This window comes from Somniosus microcephalus, chromosome 2, assembly GCF_052327205.1.
Source record: "Somniosus microcephalus isolate GS21.2 chromosome 2, FLI_Smic_1.0, whole genome shotgun sequence".
Lineage (NCBI taxonomy): Eukaryota > Metazoa > Chordata > Chondrichthyes > Squaliformes > Somniosidae > Somniosus > Somniosus microcephalus.
In genome coordinates, this window is record NC_140988.1 from 356,260,296 (window position 1) to 356,279,839 (window position 19,544).

At 43.7% G+C, this 19,544-nt stretch overlaps 1 protein-coding gene across 2 annotated transcripts in view; it reads left to right on the plus strand.

Annotated features, from left to right (window-relative positions):
- Positions 1-19,544, plus strand: part of ctnna2 (catenin (cadherin-associated protein), alpha 2) — a 1,873,786-nt gene that overhangs the window by 1,658,133 nt on the left and 196,109 nt on the right. For both annotated transcript variants that reach the window (XM_085975533.1, XM_085975534.1), the window contains one exon: positions 1,080-1,261. In XM_085975533.1, the coding sequence (XP_085831659.1) occupies positions 1,080-1,261 (182 nt within the window). The remainder of the gene's footprint in view (positions 1-1,079; positions 1,262-19,544) is intronic.

The following is a 19,544-nucleotide window of genomic DNA, read 5'->3' on the forward strand; positions in this document are numbered from 1 at the left end:
ATTTAGGCTGCAGGTAGACATACTTCTCAGCTCATCTCTCTATCAAGGACGGAATCCAGAATTGTAAAGAAAGAAGTTGCATTTATATAGCGCCTTTCACGACCTCAGGATGTCCCAAAGTGCTTTACAGCTAATAAAGTACTTTTTGAAGTGTAATCACCATTGCAATGTAGGAAATGCGGCAGCCAATTTGCGCACAGCAAGCTCCCACAAACAGCACTGAGATAAATGACCAGATAATCTGTTTTATTGATGGAAATACTCAGCAGGTCAGGCAGCATCTGTGGAGAGAGAAACCGAGTTAACATTTCAGGTCGATGACCCTTCGTCAGAACCGAAGGGTCATCGACCTGAAACTGGGCAGCACGGTGGCATAGTGGTTAGCACTGTTGCCTCACAGCGCCAGGGACCCGGGTTCGAATCCGGCCTCGGGCGACTGTCTTTGTGGAGTTTGCACATTCTCCCCGTGTTTGCGTGGGTTTCCTCCGGGTGATCCGGTTTCCTCCCACAGTCCAAAGATGTGCGGGTTAGGTTGATTGGCTCTGATAAATTGACCCTTAGTGTTAGGGGGATTAAATACGTGGGGTTACGGGGATAGGGTGGGATATGTGTTGGTGTAGGGGTTACGGGGATCGGGTGGGATATGTGTCGGTGCAGGCTCGATGGGCCGAAATGGCCTCTATCTGCACTGTGGGGTTTCTGTGGTTTCTGTGGTTAACTCTGATTCTCTCTCCACAGATGCTGCCTGACCTGCTGAGTATTTCCAGCATTTTCTGTTTTTATTTTAGAGTTCCAGCATCCGCTGTATTTTGCTTTTGTATTACTGTTTTATTGATGTTGCTTGAGGGATAAATGTTGGCCAGGACACAGGGGAGAACTCTTTGCTCTTCTTCAAATAGCGCCACCTGAGAGGGCAGACAGGGCCTCGGCTTAACGTCTCATCCGAAAGACATCACAAAGATAATTTTTGAGCAACTCAATATATGTGGACAAACTCTGAATACAGGCAGCCACATTGCTTTGCATGAATTAGAAAAGCTATCAGTACTGTTTTTCACTTGTGTTTTTTTTCTGTACAGGCCATCATGGCTCAGCTGCCCCAAGAGGAAAAGGCAAAGATTGCTGAGCAAGTGGAGAGCTTCCACCAGGAGAAAAACAAACTGGACGCTGAGGTGGCAAAGTGGGACGACAGCGGCAACGACATCATTGTGCTGGCAAAGCAGATGTGTATGATTATGATGGAAATGACCGATTTCACCAGGTAAGAGAATGTAGGCAATGTGTTTTGTTACAATTAATAATCTGAATGTACCCACCACGCACAAAACAGAGTAAGACGCTGGCCATACTGGTGCAAAGAGGGCTTGTGTGTAGGGTACTACTTCCACTGACCCAGAAATGTGTTTTGGGGGATGATGGTCAATATCTAAATGGCCCCTTTCACCAAGTAACAGAAGTAGCCAATGTGTTTGTTACAATTAATAAAATGAACACATCCACCGTGCACTAAGCAGAGCCAAAGGGGTGAATTTTAACCCCCAAAAATGAGTGGCTTGGGGTCGGGTGAGATGTAACAATTTTTAAAATCTCAAACCCGCCCCAGCTCGCCTCCAACCAACCCACTTTAACATAGGCGGGACAAGGGGTTTGCAGCCAACCCGCTCCCAGGATGCGGGTTGGTCATTTAAATATTATAATGAGGCTGACAACCACTGATTTAACCTGCTTTATCAGTCTAACCCTGGCTGGCTGGGTTACCCAGGCCTCGGGAAACCCGGCAGCTAAACGTGAGACAAGGACAGCTTTGGGGAGAAGGTAAGTGCCCTTACAGCACAGCTTGTGGGCCAGGAGGAGCAGGACTGCTTCCTCCTGCCCCCCAAGCTCACCTGGTTCCCTGGCATTGCACCCCCCCCCCAATTTAACCCCCCCCATCCAAAGACCCCCGCCAACCAGCAGCTGTAGCTGCAGGCTCCTTACCTGTGGGTGTGGTCTGCTCCAGAGCACTTCCCGCCTGACTGGAAGAAAATATATGCATGCTGTGGAGTCATAACTTCCTGACCAAAATTCCGTCACCCCCCCCAACCAGCTTGGAAAACCCACCCCTGTCAATATCGGGATCAAAGTCACGGCAGCGGAATGGGAGAAGTGCCGAAGAAATTCTCGGTCGTTGTGTCTACAACTTTCTCTTCCCAGAAATATGCTTGAAGAGCGCTGGTCAATAGCAACAGTGATCCAGGTCTAGAAATTGGATGGTGCCTGAATCGGGCCGTAATCCTGGTGCCGTGCACATGCCTAGCGAGACCGGTGGCAGGACCATGGCAAATTGGTCCGCCGGCCTCATTTGCTTGTTACCGGCGAGCTGCAGGCGTCAGTCATGGCCCCAGAGGGAGCTTGCCAGTCGCGGAGGGGCAGCGAATTCAGCCGGCTTGGATACCAGCCAAGGTACCCAGCAGTGTCCGGGAAGGGGGGTCATTCCTCCTCCTCCTCCCGGCTCCATAATAATGTCAGCTAAAAAAGATAAATCTTAAATTTAGGAGGCAACCTCCAGCGGTTTCTTTAATGATCGCTGGTTTCGCTGTCAAGCACCTTAAGAAAAACTGTCTGCAGCATGCATGGCACGTGCATGGCTCCAATTTGCATATGCAAAGGGATTACGCCTTGGGCCCCTACGGAGGAGCCCTAACCAATATGGCAGGTGGCGCGCTTCCGCGCGGAATTAGCGGGCGCATGCCACCCACCATTTTAGCCCCTTGGGCACCCATTTTACACCTGTAAAATGGGTGCAATACAATCCTGTTTCTAGGCCGTAGTTTCCAGTCTTCTCCTTGAGCTTGACAATGCAAAAGATGACTGAAGTGATCAGTTAAAACGAGCTCCCGTCTCTGCCCATGAAGAACTCCTTTGAACAAAAACCTTTATTGAGAACCGAGGTGTAGGGCCAAGGCCCAAAGGACAAAGCACCAGCAAAAATGAAAGGAGAAGGCCATACCAGGTAAATCAGTCGATAATGATTAGGTGATACCAAGCTTGGATTGAAGCCTAAAGGGAGGTAAGGAGTTACACAATTTTGAGGTCATGGAAAAATATGTTAGCAGAGGAAGCTGTGCAGTGATAGTGGATTTCAGCGTAATGAGTTGCAGGGAGGAGGAGGAACGTACAGCATGCCAACAACATTCAAAAAGCCAGCTTCCATCTGTGCTTGGCTTGTATTTCCTTGAGTATAGAAGATTGAGGGTTGATCTGATTGAGAAACTACTTCCTCTGGTGGGAGAATCAAGAACGAGATAGCACATTCTAAAATTAGAATTTAGGAGGGAAATCAGGAAGTACTTTTTCACACAAAGGGTTGTAGAAATCTGGAATTCTCTCCTCCCAGAGGCTGTGGATGCTGGAACAATTGGAGCTTTCAAGACTGAGACCGGTAGATTTTATTTAGGTAATAGTATCAAGAGATATGGATCAAAACGGATAAATGGAGTTGAATTACAGAACAACCATGATCTAACCGAATGGCAGAACAGGCTCGAGGGGCTGAATGGCCTGTTCCTACGTGCTAAGACATGAGTACTGAACAAAATTAAAAACTGAAAACAGGAAAAGTGCTTAGATCCTAGTTAACCACATTAGCCATGTGCCAACGGAGCAGGCAGTTGGGCAAAGTCAACCACAACAACAACTTGTATTTATATAGCGCCAACTGAAGATTCATCAAAATCCTTTTAGTGTGTGGCACTGGAGCATTCACAGTCAGCCCAGTGTTGCTAAAGTAACAAAATGGTGCTCACATATAAGCAACATCAAATCAGGCTTTAAAAAAAAATTATTTTGCTTTTTCCTGTTTGGTGGAGTTTCAGGAACTCAATGGATTTGGACCACAGAGACTAGTGTGCATTGATCCACATGGCTGTCAGAGAAATAACAATATCACACAAACAAAGATAGCTTGCACAGTTACAATCACAGACATGTCAGAGAATACAGTGACAGAAATCACAGGAATAGATTAGCCATGGATACTACAATGGTTGCAATAGTCAGACAAGTTAAATGCCCTCGAGCTGCAACATACAAGACGGGCGTTGGATCAATTGTAGGCACGGATCATCATTCAGTGCAGCTGTATATTGGAGAGCTGCACTTGGCTAAAACATTAGCTGGGATTGTGGTCCTCAACAAAAATTTTGAGAATGTCTTAACTGCTGTATTTCCTAATTTTCGATGTTATTGTAGAGGTTTGTCATTGTTTGGTCGGGTTGCACTAAACTTCTTAGTTGCCCTATGAAACCTATGTTTTCCAAAATTGAATGTTAGCCCACCTTTTCTTCTTAGTTACCTCAGCATTTTAATAATGTTAAAGATATTTTAATAATTGTAAGGTGAGACAGTTATACAGAAATAATTTTGCATTTACAGTAGTACTTCAGAATCAGTCACTTTGGAAGCCAACTAAAATCGAACTATAGTGAAGACAAAATGAGGACTAAAGGTGTTTGTGCATTAATCCATCATGGAAGCACACGGGTATTGTGTGATACACTCAGCAATGGCTGTTATGTGCTGGGTATTGTGACTTTGATTAGGGCTATTTCAGTGACAAAAAAGTCCATAAGCTCTTTCATCTCACAGAAAGAGAATACTTTCTGCTTAGATTAAACCCAGATTACAGAGATAAAAGGGAAGTGTGCTAACCGAACCCCTCAAACGTAACACCACAGAAATGTACCTGGCTTTGAAGGTTCATTTGCCTCAAACTTCCTCGTAGATACACTAAAACAATGATGTTTCAGACCTGAGCAGCAACATCTGTGGTATTATTAGTTTAGAATCAATAGAACTCTAAGATGACTTTTAATTAATATTTCAACTTTTTTGTTCTGTTTTAGATGTTCACAATCCTGTTGTTTCTCTACCAAAGTATTTTTTGTTAATATTGTAACCAAAATTGTCTAGCAGTACTAGACTGAAAATCCTTTCACTAACCTTCCAAGTGCAAGGTACATCTTAATGGTTTTCTGGAGTTAAAATATGTAGTATGAATTTTTTGATGAAGTAACAGAGAAGGTTGATGAAGGGAATGCAGTGGCTGTCGTCTATATGGATTTTAAGAAAGCGTTTGACAAAGTACCACCTAAAAGGCTGGTTAACAAAATTGAGGCTCATGGAATAGGAGGGTCAGTGTCAGCTTGGATAAGAAATTGGCTTAAGGACAGAAAACAGCGAGTCGTGGTAAATGTTTTTTTTTCAGACTGGTGGATGGTGGACAGTGGTGTTCCCCAAGGGTCAGTGCTAGGACCACTGCTTTTTTGACGTATGTAAATGACTTGGATAGTGGAATACAGAGTAAAATTTCAAAATTTGCCGATGATACCAAACTTGGAGGTGTGGTAAACAATGAGGAGGATACCAATTGACTGCAACAGGACATAGATAGGCTAGCAGAACGGGCAGACAAGTGGCAGATGAAATTTAATACAGAGAAGTGTGAGGTGATGCATTTTAGCAGAAGGGATAGGGAGAGGCAATATAGACTTAATGGCACAGTTCTGAAGAGTGTGCAGGGACAGAGGGACCTGAGGGCTCATATGGTTAGATCTTTGAAGGTGGCAGGATATATTGAGAGAGTAGTTAACAAAGCATATGGGATCTTGGCTTCACAAATAGAGGTGTTGAGTACAAAAGCAGGGAAGTTATGCTGAACCTTTATACGGCTCTAGTTAGGCCACAACTAGAGTATTGCATCCAGTTCTGGCCACCATACCTTAGGAAGGATGTGAAGGTCTTTGAGAGGGTGCAGAGGAGATTTACCAGAATGGTTCTGGGGATGAGGGATTTTAGCTACAAGGTTAGGTTGGAGAAGCTGGGGTTGTTCTCCTTGGAGCAAAGGAGATTGAGGGGAGATTTGATAGAGGTATACAAGATTATGACGAGTTTGGATAAGGTAGACAGAGAAAGGCTGTTCCCATTAGCTGATGGTACTCGGACTAGGGGACACAGATTTAAGGTTTTGGGCAAGAGATACAGGGGGGATGTGAGGAAGAACTTTTTTACGCAGCGAGTGTTAATGACCTGGAACCTGCTGCCGACGAGGGTGGTGGAAGTGGAGACGATCAAGGATTTCAAAAGGAAATTGGATAGGCACTTGAGGGAAATAAACTTGCAGGGCTACGGGGATAGAGCGGGGAATGGGACTGACTGGATTACGCTGTAGAGAGCCAGCATGGGTTCGATGGGCCAAATGGCTTCCTTCTGTGCCATAATGGCTCTATGACTCTATGGCAATATTTACGGGGAGTGTGGGGGTGAGGCCGAGAACGGCTGAATAACCCGGCAAGGCTGGTGATGTGGAGGTCCTGCTGATCTTAACTGCTGCTCCTGCTGGCCTGCGGAGAGTGCTGAAATAGCCAATTACCTTGTGGAGCCGGCAGCTCCCGCCTCCATTTCACTGCCGGGTTTCCCGACCCCGGGAATCGCGCGCAGCAGCAGTAAATTTAAAATCAGGTGCACAATTGCACTGCCGGAGCCTGATTTAAATATGTTAATTAACTGTCCCGCCTCGGACGACCCGCTATCTGCCGCTGTACAAAAGGTGGCGGGCGCGTGCGTAGCGGGTTGGGGTCACGTTCCCCGTATTTCATTTTTAAACCCCATCCGTCGTGGTGGGTTAATACCGAGGCCCGAAAGTCTGTTTAATATTGCTCCTGGGAGAGAATGTTACCATTCTGCTTATATTACCTCTCTGGTAGAGCTATCTACTCAGTCCCTGCTCTTCCCATAACTTTTTTAATCTTTTTCAAGTATTTGTCTACTTCCATTTTAGCAGTGTACTCAGGTTATTCTTCCCCCACTGTTTCTGGTAGGACATTCCATGTCTGCATGTTTAAAAAATCTCCAAAACTCTCGCTTCCAGAACACTGGAGCACAAGTCAATAGGGGTGATGCTGCAGCTTTTAAAAAGGAGAAAAGACTTAATAGGCCGTATTTTGCGACCCCTACGGGTGCGAACACGCCCGCAGGGGCCGCGCAAGTTCCAGGTTTAGGCATGCGAAGCGCATGCGCTGAGACCTGGCACTTGCGATCCTTCGCGTGCCCAAGAAAAGTGCCTCCGCGGGTGGAGAGTCGCACTATTTGCACAACCCCCACCCACTGAAAGCCTTTTAAATCTTACACCTGGTAAGCAGGCATAAGGCCTGCTTTTACCAGCATAAGAGTTTAAAAAAATAGAAAAATAAAATGTTATTACTCATTTATAAATTAAAAATATTCTTCAAAAAGCTAAGTTTATTTTTAGGCCCGTAAACACATTTAACTAAAAAAATTAAATTTTTGTTTAAAATATGTAATTAAATGACATTTTAATTAATTGTAAATATGTAAAGTTTTAAAAAATTTATTTCATGTGTTGGAGTATTTTTTAAGTGATCCTCATTCATACTTATGGCAGTTCTGTACATACGAACCTGTCAAAAGTATGAATGGGGATTCTCTTCTTTTATTGGTTGGACCGGCCCACATGATCCCAGGAGCGCCTACGAACCGCTTGCGCCCCTGGGTTACGTGGGGCTCTGCCCGCGTGGACCCGGACAGGCCCGGTAGCACAAGCCGCCATTCTTCCCGGGCCACCAGGTACTTCCGTAGAAATTTTGCAGGTCGGAGGCGTCCGTCTGCGGGAAGCCTCCGATCGCAAATGTTGGCCCATAGTTATACTCTACTTCATCATATATCAAACAGCTTCATATACAGTGAATTACACAGAATTACATAGAATGTACAGCACAGAAACAAGCCATTCGGCCCAACTGGTCCATGCCGGTGTTTATGCTCCACACGTACCTCCTCCCACCCTTCTTCATTCACCCCATCAGCATATCCTTCTGTTCCTTTCTCCCTCATGCACTTATCTAGCTTCCCCAATGTGAAATACTTTGAAGTGCAGTGAATGTTGTTATATGGGAAAATGCATCAGCTATTTTGTATACAGCAAGATCCCAAAAGCATTAACGTGATAAATGATCAGTTAATCTGTACTTTTGGTGATATGGATTGAGGAGGAATGTTGGCCTGGCCCCGTGAGAACTCCCTGCTTTTCTTCCAATAGTTCCATGAAATCTTGAGCATCCACCTGAACCACTCGAACAGGCAGACACGGCTTTATAAAATCACAGAATCATAGAATGGTTACAGCACAGAAGGAGGCCATTCGGCCCGTCCAGCCCATACCAGCTCTCTGCAAGAGCACTTCAGCTAGTCCCACTCACCTGCCCCTTCCCTGTAGCCCTACAATTTTTTTTCCTTCAAGTACTTATCCAATTCCCTTTTGAAAGCCACAATTGAATCTGCCTCCACCACCCTTTCAGGCAGTGAATTCCAGATCCTAACCACTCGCTGCCGAAAAAAAGTTTTTCCTCATGTCGGATTTGGTTCTTCTGCCAATCACCTTAAATCTGTGTCCTCTGGTTCTCAACCCTTCCGCCAATGGGAACAGTTTCTCTCTATCTACTCTGTCCAGACCGCTCATGATTTTGAACACCTCTATCAAATTGCCTCTCAACCTTCTCCACTCTAAGGAGAACAATCCCAGCTTCTCCAGTCTATCCATGTAACTGAAGTCCCTCATCCCTGGAACCATTCTTGTAAATCTTTTCTGCACCCTCTCTAAGGCCTTCACATCCTTCCTAAAGAGTGGTGCCCAGAATTGGACACAATACTCCAGTTGAGGCCGAACCAGTGTTTTCTAAAAGTTCATCATAACTTCCTTGTTTTTGTACTCTATGCCTCTACTTATGAAGCCCAGGATCTTGTATGCTTTTTTAACTGCTTTCTCAACCTGCCCTGCCATCTTCAACGATTTGTGCGCATATACCCCCAGGTCTCTCTGTTCATGCACCCCCTTTACAATTGTACCCTTTAGTTTATATTGCCTCTCCTCATTCTTCTTACCAAAATGTATCACTTCGCACTTTTCTACGTTAAATTTAACGTGCCACGTGTCCACCCATTCCACCAGCCTGTCTATGCCCTCTTGAAATCTATCACTATCCTCCTGTAAGACGTTCTGATTGTCTGACAGTTTATAGAGTTCAGACCCGTGGAACAGACAACTCGAGTCAAAGATTTCAGGGTAAACTATTCTTTACTTAAAATCAGCAAGAGGTTACAAATATCAAATACAAACCATATTCAATTCATTTACTTATTACAAGCAAGCAGGCATGAATCTAAAATCATTTACTTTAAGCTCAGGTGATTATAAGCAAAACCACATATGTAATAACACCAGTGAGAGGTCAATTCAGCGATGACGAGACGTATGACTTTAACTGGCAACTGACCCGGTCACCCACAGCTGCAGCTACGAATGTCAGTCCATAACATCCCTTATACCCCAAAACTTGGCAACTCACCCACAGCATGCGCATCCCAAACTGTGTGATTAACATTATTTTTCTTTCTCTCTCTGAAGGGATAATTACAGTCCTAGCCCTTTTGGGCTATCCCAGATCAGGCGTATTCCCCAGACGTTCACCCTCAACTTAAGTTAGATTTAGCCGAATTCCGTAAGACGCTTAAATGGGTCTAAAGGTTCAGGCTATCTCTCCCTAAAGGAAAGGAATGACTGAAGATGTTACCATCCTCTAGATAGTACTTTTAATAAGTTGAACTAGACTGTAACTTTCCGGATATTATGAGGGTCCGGAATACCCCCCAGAATTCTGCAACTCCTTACAAAAGAGTGTACAGAATTTGGGTTTGCGAGTTTATACAGAATGACTCTTTGAGACAATTCTAAAAATATATCGTTTTATTTAAGAGCCGACATTCAGTTAACATCTGTTGAATCAGTCGCAACATTAACAATTCAAAATACAGATAGCTTACATTTCTTATTTCTCAGAGATCCTTATTCTCAAATCTTTACTTTGTTACATTCCTTATTTCTTACTTATTTCTAAATCCAGAACATCCACCAAAATCAATTACTTTGACTTCCCGAGACTCATAGTTAAAGACTTACAGAGATGCCTCTGAAGAGTTGAGAAACGCTTTGCTCGTTCAGCGAATTCTGCCTTTCTGTTGAAAAGGCCTATGTTTCATACTCTTTTGGCAGTGGTTTCTTCTTTGATGTTCTCTGTTGATGTCAGCTAATTGTCTTTATTGATACCTCTTTCGAATGCTTTCTATCTTACTGTCAATTCAACTATTGCATGCATAATTATTTCTCTACCATTAGGTGTTCCAAAAACTATCATAAAAACAATGACAGCAATGGTTTCTGTTTGATGCCATTCTTATCGAAGATTCTTCATTCAATTCTTAATATTGGCTTTACTGGTTTTTAGCAGACGTTGTGACTCTCCTTACTGCTCCAAGTTCAATACAAACACAATGTAATTGCTTGGTGTCTCTATTGCAGTTATAGCTTCAAAGTGTCCTTGTTGGTATCATATTTACTATGTCTATAAATTAAGGACGCTTTGACCAGAGTGGTTCATGCATTTCTAGCGATCTCAATTGGTTGCATATTTAATCGTGTTTCCTGTCATTCAAGTTTAACATAAAAACTATTTAACCAGCAGGTGTTTCTTTTACTTGATGTCATTTCTTTCAAAGGCACATGCCTCTTTTAATGTTTGTGTTTCTGTTTTATGTGTTGGTTCTTAACACTTTAAACTGGGTCTTCTCATTGTGTTCGTTGTAAACCGTAGACCTTTCGGAAGCACCAATGGTTTGCTTCAATCTTTCATTGTTTTAGTATATTTAACTAATTTCCATTTCAAAGCTTGTTTACAACTTTGTTATCAACTGATCTTTATCTCAGGAACCTGTATTCTGTTTGCAGCCTGTGTCTCCGAGGCTTTAGATTTTTTAACCCAGTATATTCTGTATTAATAATATCAGCATTCTGTTCATATTATGGTGTATTTTTCTGAAATATGGCTTATTCCCTCACATCTCTCTCTATCTGTTTTGATGCTTAGTTAACCTAAGGCCAGACATTCAAGGGTTGGCGACAGTCACTGTTTTCACATCTGAAGGTTGTTGACTCCTGGTTCTCACAGAATTTTCAAGATCTTATCTTTTGGAGGAAAAAACCAGCCCATCTTACAAATGTTTTAGCCAAGCAGTCTCCTGCCCTCAAAGCTTGTCGGTACATTTGGTCACTTTTAGATTCAGTCAAGTTTACCATGGACAGTATTACACTCTTCACTCTTCACTCTACTTCCAAGTTTGTGTCATCTGAAAATTTTGAAATTGTGCCCTGTATACCCAAGTCTAATTGGTTTAATGTTGTCGGACAGCAGCACAGCACTGGAATGTGAAACCACACTTCGAGTACCGTCAGAAACTAGGGCCAATTTAAATCAGTGTGAAGTGACTAGGTATTAGGAAGAGTTCCTTTACTCAGTGTGACAACTAACGTGAGGGATAGGAGAAACACAAAGTAAAATGCGGTTGGATGGTAAAATGTGAGAGTGAGGATACTGGATGAGTGAGCCTCAGTTGCATTTTCTCATGCTTCACTTTTCTTATGTCCTGCTGTTACAGAGCCTGCTGCAAAAAAAAGCTCTCCATTGTGAAAGGCAGCCCACATCAGTTTTGGCAGTCACTATGGAAGTTCAATGAAATACTAAGTTGTCACAAATGGCATGGAAAAAAAATGAAACCAAAACACCTAGCGTTGCACTAGGTACCTATTCCTAAAATAATGAGTTCCTCCCTCTTCCATGCAGTTTGATTGGCAGCTCAAAGTGGCAGTATTGGTCTAATAAAGATCTTCACTAAACTGTCGGAATAGTGACAGTTAGCTGAACAAGATGACAGCCATGAAGCTGTCCCCACTGTTATACCTCTTTACACTGCTTGCTAACAGAAATGTTTCAAAAGCTGTTGTGACAGATACCGCCTAACTTTTGATGTTCAGTGTGTCAGTAACAGGGACGAGTTTTGGTACTTTTGTAATTACTTAATCAGTTTTGCATGAGACGGTATAAAAAAATGACTTTTCATATTAGCATTGAAAGTGTAGAGACACCAAATGTTTCATGTTGCCTCCTCGTTTGTTCAACCGCCATGGAGAGAAGAAAGAACCACCTAAAGATACTGTCCTTTTAAGAGCTGTGCGCCTTCAGCAGCCACTTTGATTCACCATCTTCCTCACTCTGCCACACATAAAGCTGCACTGTAGGAGCTGCCCCTCATTCTCTTTCTATCATCAGCAGCAGCAACTCACACAGATGTTTCCCAAAGTTGCCATTAACTTTTTGGTGACCATCAGTGCTTTAACTTGGTTAGTTTGGTCCGGAGAGAGAAGAACCTCGTCCCCTCAGTCTGGTCTAGATTTAAACCCAGGTCTCCAAGTTGAAAAGGTATGGTTCTAACCGACTGCACCAACAAATTCCTCTGAAATGATTCTTAACATTTTTTCCAGAATCACTGGAGCTTCTGCCGTTCTGTAAACTGATTAAGGATCTCATCACTCAATTCAATGCTCTCACGTATGTAACGTATCCAAGTTTGCTGATGATACAAAGTTAGGTGGAAAGTAAGCTGTGAGGAGGACACAAAGATGCTGCAGAGAGATATAGACAGTTTGACTGAGTGGGCAAGAACATGGCAAATGGAATACAATGTGGGGAAGTGTGAAGTTATCCACTTTAGTAGGAAAAACAAAAAAGCAGAATATTTTTTGAATGGTGAGAGATTGAGAAATGTTTGCATTCAGAAGGGACCTGGGTGTCCTTGTACATGAATCACAGAAAGTTAACATGCAGGTACAGCAAGCAATTAGGAAAGCAAATGGTATGTTAGCTTTTGTTACAAAGGGATTAGAGTATAAGAGTAAAGAAGTCTTACTACAATTATACAGGGCATTGGTGAGGCCACATCTTAAGTACTGTGTACAGTTCCGGTCTCCTTACCTAAGGAAAGACAAACTTGCTTTTGAGGGAGTGCGATGAAGGTTCACTAGACAGGTTCCTGGGAAGAGGGGATTGCCCTATGAGGAGAGATTGAGTAGACTAGTCCTATATTCTGTGGAGTTTAGAAGACTGAGAGGTGATGTCATTGAAACATACAAACTTCTTACAGGGTTTGAAAGGGTTAATGCTAAGTAAATGTTTCCCCTGGCTGGGGAATCTAGAACATGGGGTCACAGTCTCAGAATAAGGGGTCGGCCATTTAGGATAATTAAGATAAGGAGAAATTTCTTCACCCAAAGGGTTGTGAATTTTTGGAATTCTCTACCCCCAGAGAGCTGTGGATGCATAGAAACATAGAAGATAGGAGCAGGAGTAGGCCATTCGGCCCTTCGAGCCTGCTCCGCCATTCAATGAGATCATGGCTGATCATCCAAGTTCAGTACCCTGTCCCTGCCTTCTCCCCATATCCCTTGATCCCTTTATCCTCAAGAAATATATCCAACTCTTTCTTGAATATATTTAATGAACTGGCCTCCACTGCCCTCTGTGGCAGAGAATTCCACAGGTTCACCACTCTCTGGGTGAAGAAATTCCTCCTCATTTCAGTCCTAAATGGCTTATCCTTAGACTATGACCCCTGGTTCTGGACTCCCCGGCCATCCAAAACATCCTTCCTGCATCTAGTCTGTCCAGACCTGACAGAATTTTATAGGTTTCGATGAGATCCCCTCTCAATCTTCTAAACTCCAGTGAGTATAAGCCCAATCGACACAATCTCTCCTCATACGTCATTCCTGCCATCCCAGGTATCAGCCTGGTGAATCTTCGCTGCACTCCCTCCATGGCAAGAACGTCCTTCCTCAGGTAAGGTGACCAAAACTGCACACAATACTCAAGGTGCGGTCTCACCAAGGCCCTGTACAACTGTAGCAAGACATCCTTGTTCCTGTACTCAAACCCTCTTGCTACTAAGGCCAACATACCATTTGCCTTCTTAACCGCCTGCTGCACCTGCATGCATACCTTCAGCGACTGGTGCACAATAACACCCAGGTCTCTTTGCACTTCCCCTTCTCCTAATCTATTGCCATTCAAATAATAATCTGCCTTCCTGTTTTTGCCACCAAAGTGGATAACCTCACATTTATCCACATTATAGTGCATTTGCCATGTTTCTGCCCAATCACCCAACCTGTCCAAATCGTACTGGAGTTTCATGACATCCTCCTCACAGCTTACCCTCCCACCCAGCTTTGTGTCGTCTGCAAATTTGGAGATATTACATCCAATTCCCTCGTCCAGATCATTAATATATATTGTGAACAGCTGGGGTCCTAGGACCGATCCTTGCGGTACCCCACTAGTCACTGCCTGCCACTAGGAAAACAACCCGTTTATTCCAACTCTTTGCTTTCTGTCTGCCAACCAGTTCTCTATCCAAGTCAATACCTTGCCCCCAATCCCATGTGCCTTAATTTTGCACGCTAATCTCTTATGTGGGACCTTATCGAAAGCCTTCTGAAAGTCCAAATACACCACATCCACTGGTTCTCCCTTATCTATTTTACCAGTTACATCCTCAAAAAATTCCAGTAGATTAGTCAAGCATGATTTACCTTTTGTAAATCCATGTTGACTTTGTCCGATCCTGTCACTGCTTTCCAAGTGCTCTGCTATTACATCTTTTATAATAGACTCTAGCATTTTTCCCACTACCGATGTCAGGCTTACCGGTCTATAATTCCCCGCTTTTTCTCTACCACCTTTTTTGAATAGTGGGGTAACATTAGCTACCCTCCAATCGATGGGTACCGTTCCAGAGTCGATCGAGTTCTGGAAGATGACCAGCAATGCATCTACTATCTCTAGGGCCACTTCCTTAAGTACCCTGGGATGTAGACCATCAGGCCCTGGGGATTTATCGGCCTTCAGTCCCATCAATTTTCCTAACACCATTTCCCTACAAATACTGATTTCTTTCAGTTCCTCCCTTTCATCAGACCCTATGTTCCCCGGCATCTCTGGGAGGTTATTTGTGTCCCCCTTTGTGAAGACAGAACCAAAGTATGTATTGAGTTGGTCTGCCATTTCCTTGTTTCCCATTATAAATTCCCCTGATTCTGACTGTAAGGGACCTATGCTTGACTTCACCAATCTTTTTCTCTTCACATATGTATAAAAGCTTTTACAGACAGTTTTTATGTTCCCTGAAAGCTTACTCTCATATTCTATTTTCCCTTTCTTAATTAATCCCTTTGTCCTCCTTTGTTGACTCCTAAACTGCTCCCAATCCTCAGGATTATTGCTTTTTCTAGCCAATTTATATGTCCTCTCCTTGGATCTTATGCTATCCCTAATTTCCCTTGTTAGCCACGGTTGAGTCACCTTTTTTGTTTTATTTTTATGCCAAACTGGGATGAACAAATTCTGTAGCTCATCCATTCGGTCATTGAATGTTTGCCATTGCCTATCCACTGTCAACCCTTTGAGTGCCATTCCCCAATCAATCCTACCCAACTCGCTCCTCAGACCATCGTAGTTTCCTTTATTTAAATTGAGGACCCTTGTCTCTGAGTCAACTACTTCATTCTCCATCTTAATGAAGAATTCGATCATATTATGATCGCTCCGACCCAAGGGGCCTCGTACAACAAGATTGCTAATTAATCCTTTCTCGTTACATAATACCCAGTCTAAGATGGCCTGATCTCTGGTTGGTTCCTTGACATATTGGTCCAGGAAACCATCCCGTAAACACACCAGGAATTCCTCCTCCACAGTATTGTTACTAATTTGGTTGGCCCAATCTATATGTAGGAAGCGTCCCTGATTTCCCACATAGGGCAGGAGGAGCACACCATGGGGCTGGGCTGTCCCGCCATGACTTACCCCCTAACCAACTAATTAAAATTAAATGAATCCCACCAATTTCACTAGTTAAATGATACATTTAAGGGCCCTGGTTTACAAACTGTCCCCGCTACACCACAGAGACCTTAAAAACTATAAACCACAGACTTAAAGTTTTAAAACGAGAGAAATACTCCAACCAATCACCTACCTGTTTTGTGGTGACGTCACACCTTGAATACTTTTTACCTCTCTCCTTCCCTGAAATTGGAGATTGGTACACCTACCTGAGCCTCTGGGGCCTTTTGTAGTCGCTCTGCTGGTCTGCTCCGCCTCCCGCTGCTGCCGATGCCGCACTGAGGCCTACCTGAGCCTCTGGGGCCTTTTGTCATTGAGTATATTCAAGACAGAGGTCGATAAATTTTGGGGAATTAAGGAATATGGGTATAGTGCGGGAAGGTGGAGCTGAGGTAGAAGATCAGCCATGATCTTGTTGAATGGCAGAGCAGGCTCGAAGGGCCAAATGGCCTACTCCTGCTCCTATTTCTTATGTTCTTATCTCTCAATTGCTTGAACAGGGCCTAGATACTTATGGATTTAAATGTAGCCAGTTGATACAGACATGTCAAATAGTGGGGACTTGTGGCCCTGATTTTAGATTCATTATGAGACTTATGGCCCCGATTTAAGGTTCATTACGGGCAGAGTACAGAGAGTCTTCAGTTCCAACTGAGCCACCCAAGGGCAGTTGCTGCTTTCCCAGGTGGGCTTCACCATTTTGTCAAAGGAAGATAGTAATAAGGTAGAGTTTGCCCCTTCAGGACTCCCTTGTGTTAAGAACTCTGATGGCAAGGGAGTGGGACTAATTGGGTAGCTCTTTCAAAGAGCTGGCACAGGCACGTTGGGATGAATGGCCTCCTTCTGTGCTGTATAATTCTATGATAACAACATTTCTTTGCTGTAGATGTGTCTGCAAGTCAATCTTTTCCAAATTTTTAATTGCATCTGCCAATGCAGACTGCCACTAAGAGAATTTCTGCCAAGCAACCACAGTTGCTCTGAAGCCAGATGGGTCCCCTTGGCAGCAAAGGAGAACTATGTTTGCCCTAAATTTCTACCTTAAATTAATGGACATTTCCTATTCAGCGTAAGGCTCATTTTCCTCCATATAAGAAACCCTTGGAAATGGCTCCATGGTTGAAGAAGCTATACATACAGGGCACCTCACTGATGAAGATAGTCACTTCCTTGGTGAAATTTGTATCGGAGCAATCTAACAGTGAGCACTCAACTAGTGAGGAACAGGATATAAAATCTAGCAAAATGGCTATTTTAATGGAGACTTTAACCTGTTTCATGGAGATATTAAGGTGTTAACCCAAAAGAAATTTCATGAGAACATATTAAAAGTTCTTGAGCCAATGTTCACAGGGCAGAACTTCAAGGTCTGCCTGTCCTCGGTACTTACGCTCGTGTTTATAACAGTGTGGCATTGTGTGAACAATATAAAGCAATCTGTCCTAAAAAGGTATATGAGCACTTAGGACAGGACTTACTGTCTTGTGAAAATGAAAATAGTTTCATTGCATTGCTTGAATAGGGCCTTATGGACTTAAGTGCAACCAGTTGATACAGACATGTCAATCATGTAATGGTTGGATGTAGAAGCTTGCAGAGTTCACCATAAACGCAGAGGTGCAAGTTAGTTGGAAATCTCTCCGTGTATGATCGATATTTGCCAAGAAAACAAAGGCAAAAGTTTAGGAAGCTGAGTTCTGCATGATGGATGATGAGAGCGTTGAGTTGAGTGATGAGATCCTTTATCAGTTTGCAGAATGGCAGAAGCTTCAGTGTCTCTGGAATCAAGGGGAATTTGTTGGTGCAGTAGGTTAGAGCCATATCTTTTTACCTCAAAGACCTGAGTTTACATCTAGTCCAGACTGAGGGGATGAGGTTCTTATAGAGTCATACAGCACAGAAAGAGGCCCTTTGGCCCATCATGTCCGTGCCAGCCATCAAGCCCTGTCTATTCTAATCCCATTTTCCAGCACTTGGTCCGTAGCCTTGTATGCTATGGCGTTTCAAGTGCTCATCTAAATGCTTCTTGAATGTTGTGCGGGTTCCTGCATCTACCACCCTTTCAGGCAGTGAGTTCCAGATTCCAACCACCCTCTGGGTGAAAAAGTTTTTCCTCAAATCCCCTCTAAACCTCCTGCCCCTTACCTTGAAACTATGCCCCCTGGTTATTGACCCCTATCCTATCTATGCCCCTCATAATTTTGTACACCTCAATCAGATCCCCCCTCAGCCTTCTCTGCTCCAAGGAAAACAACCCCAGCCCGTCCAGTCTTTCCTCATAGCTGAAGCGCTCCAGCCCAGGTAACATCCTGGTGAATCTCCTCTGCACCCTCTGCAATGCAATCACATCCTTCCTATAGTGTGGTGACCAGAACTGCACACAGTATTCCAGCTGTGGCCTAACTAGCGTTTTGTACAGTGCCATCATAACCTCCCTGCTCTTATATTCTATGCCTCGGCTAATGAAGGCAAGTATCCCATAAGCCTTTTTAACCACCTTATCTACCTGTCCTGCTGCCTTCAGGGATCTATGTACATGCACACCAAGGTCCCTCTGATCCTCTGTCCTTCCAAGGGTCCTACCATTCATTGTGTATTCCCTTGCCTTGTTAGTCCTCCCAAAATGCATCACCTCACACTTTTCAGGGTTAAATTCCATTTGCCACTGTTCTGCCCATCTGACCAACCCGTCTATATCGTCCTGTAGCCTGAGGCTTCCCTCCTCGCTATTTACCATTCCACCAATTTTCGTGTCATCTGCGAACTTACTGATCATATCTCCTACATTCATATCTAAATCATTAATGTACACTATAAACAGCAAAAGACCCAGCACCAATCCCTACGGTACACCACGGGACACAGGATTCCAGTCACAAAAACAACCTTCGACCATCACCCTCTGCCTCTTGCCACTAAGCCAATTTTGGATCCAATGTGCCAAATTACCCTAGATCCCATGGGCTCTTACCTTCTTGACCAGTCTCCATGCAGGACTTTGTCAAAAGCCTTACAGAAGTCCATGTAGACTGCATCAGTTGCACTACCCTCATCCACACACCTAGTCACCCCCTCGAAAAATTCAATCAAATTGGTTAGACAAAGCTATGCTGACTATCCGTGATTAATCCTTGCCTCTCCAAGTGGAGACAAATTCTGTCCCACAGAATTTTTTCCAATAATTTCCCTACCACTGATGTTAGGCTCACTGGCCTGTAATCCCCTAGTTTATCCCTACTACCCTTCTTGAATAATGGTATGTTAGCTGTCCTCCAGTCCTCTGGCACCTCCCCTGTGGTCAGAGAGGTTCTGAAAATTTGTGTCAGAGCCCCTGCAATCCCCTCCCTTGCCTCACGCAGCAGCTTGGGATACATCTCGTTTGGGCCTGGGGATTTATCCACTTTTAAGCCCGCTAAAACCGCTAGTACCTCCTCCCTCTCAATACTAATTTGTTCAAGTATATCACAAACCCCCTGCCTGATTTCTATCCCTACGTCGTCCTTCTCCATAGTGAACACAGATGCAAAATATTCATTTAAAACCTCACCTACATCTTCCGGCTCTACACACAGATTCTCTCTCTGGACCCTATATTATTTAAATTTATTTGAGCACTTTCCACCGAGTTCCACAGCACAAAAATGTTCATAATTTGTAACAAAATAAGCATTTTTTTTAATAGATGCATAGGCGTCTGGT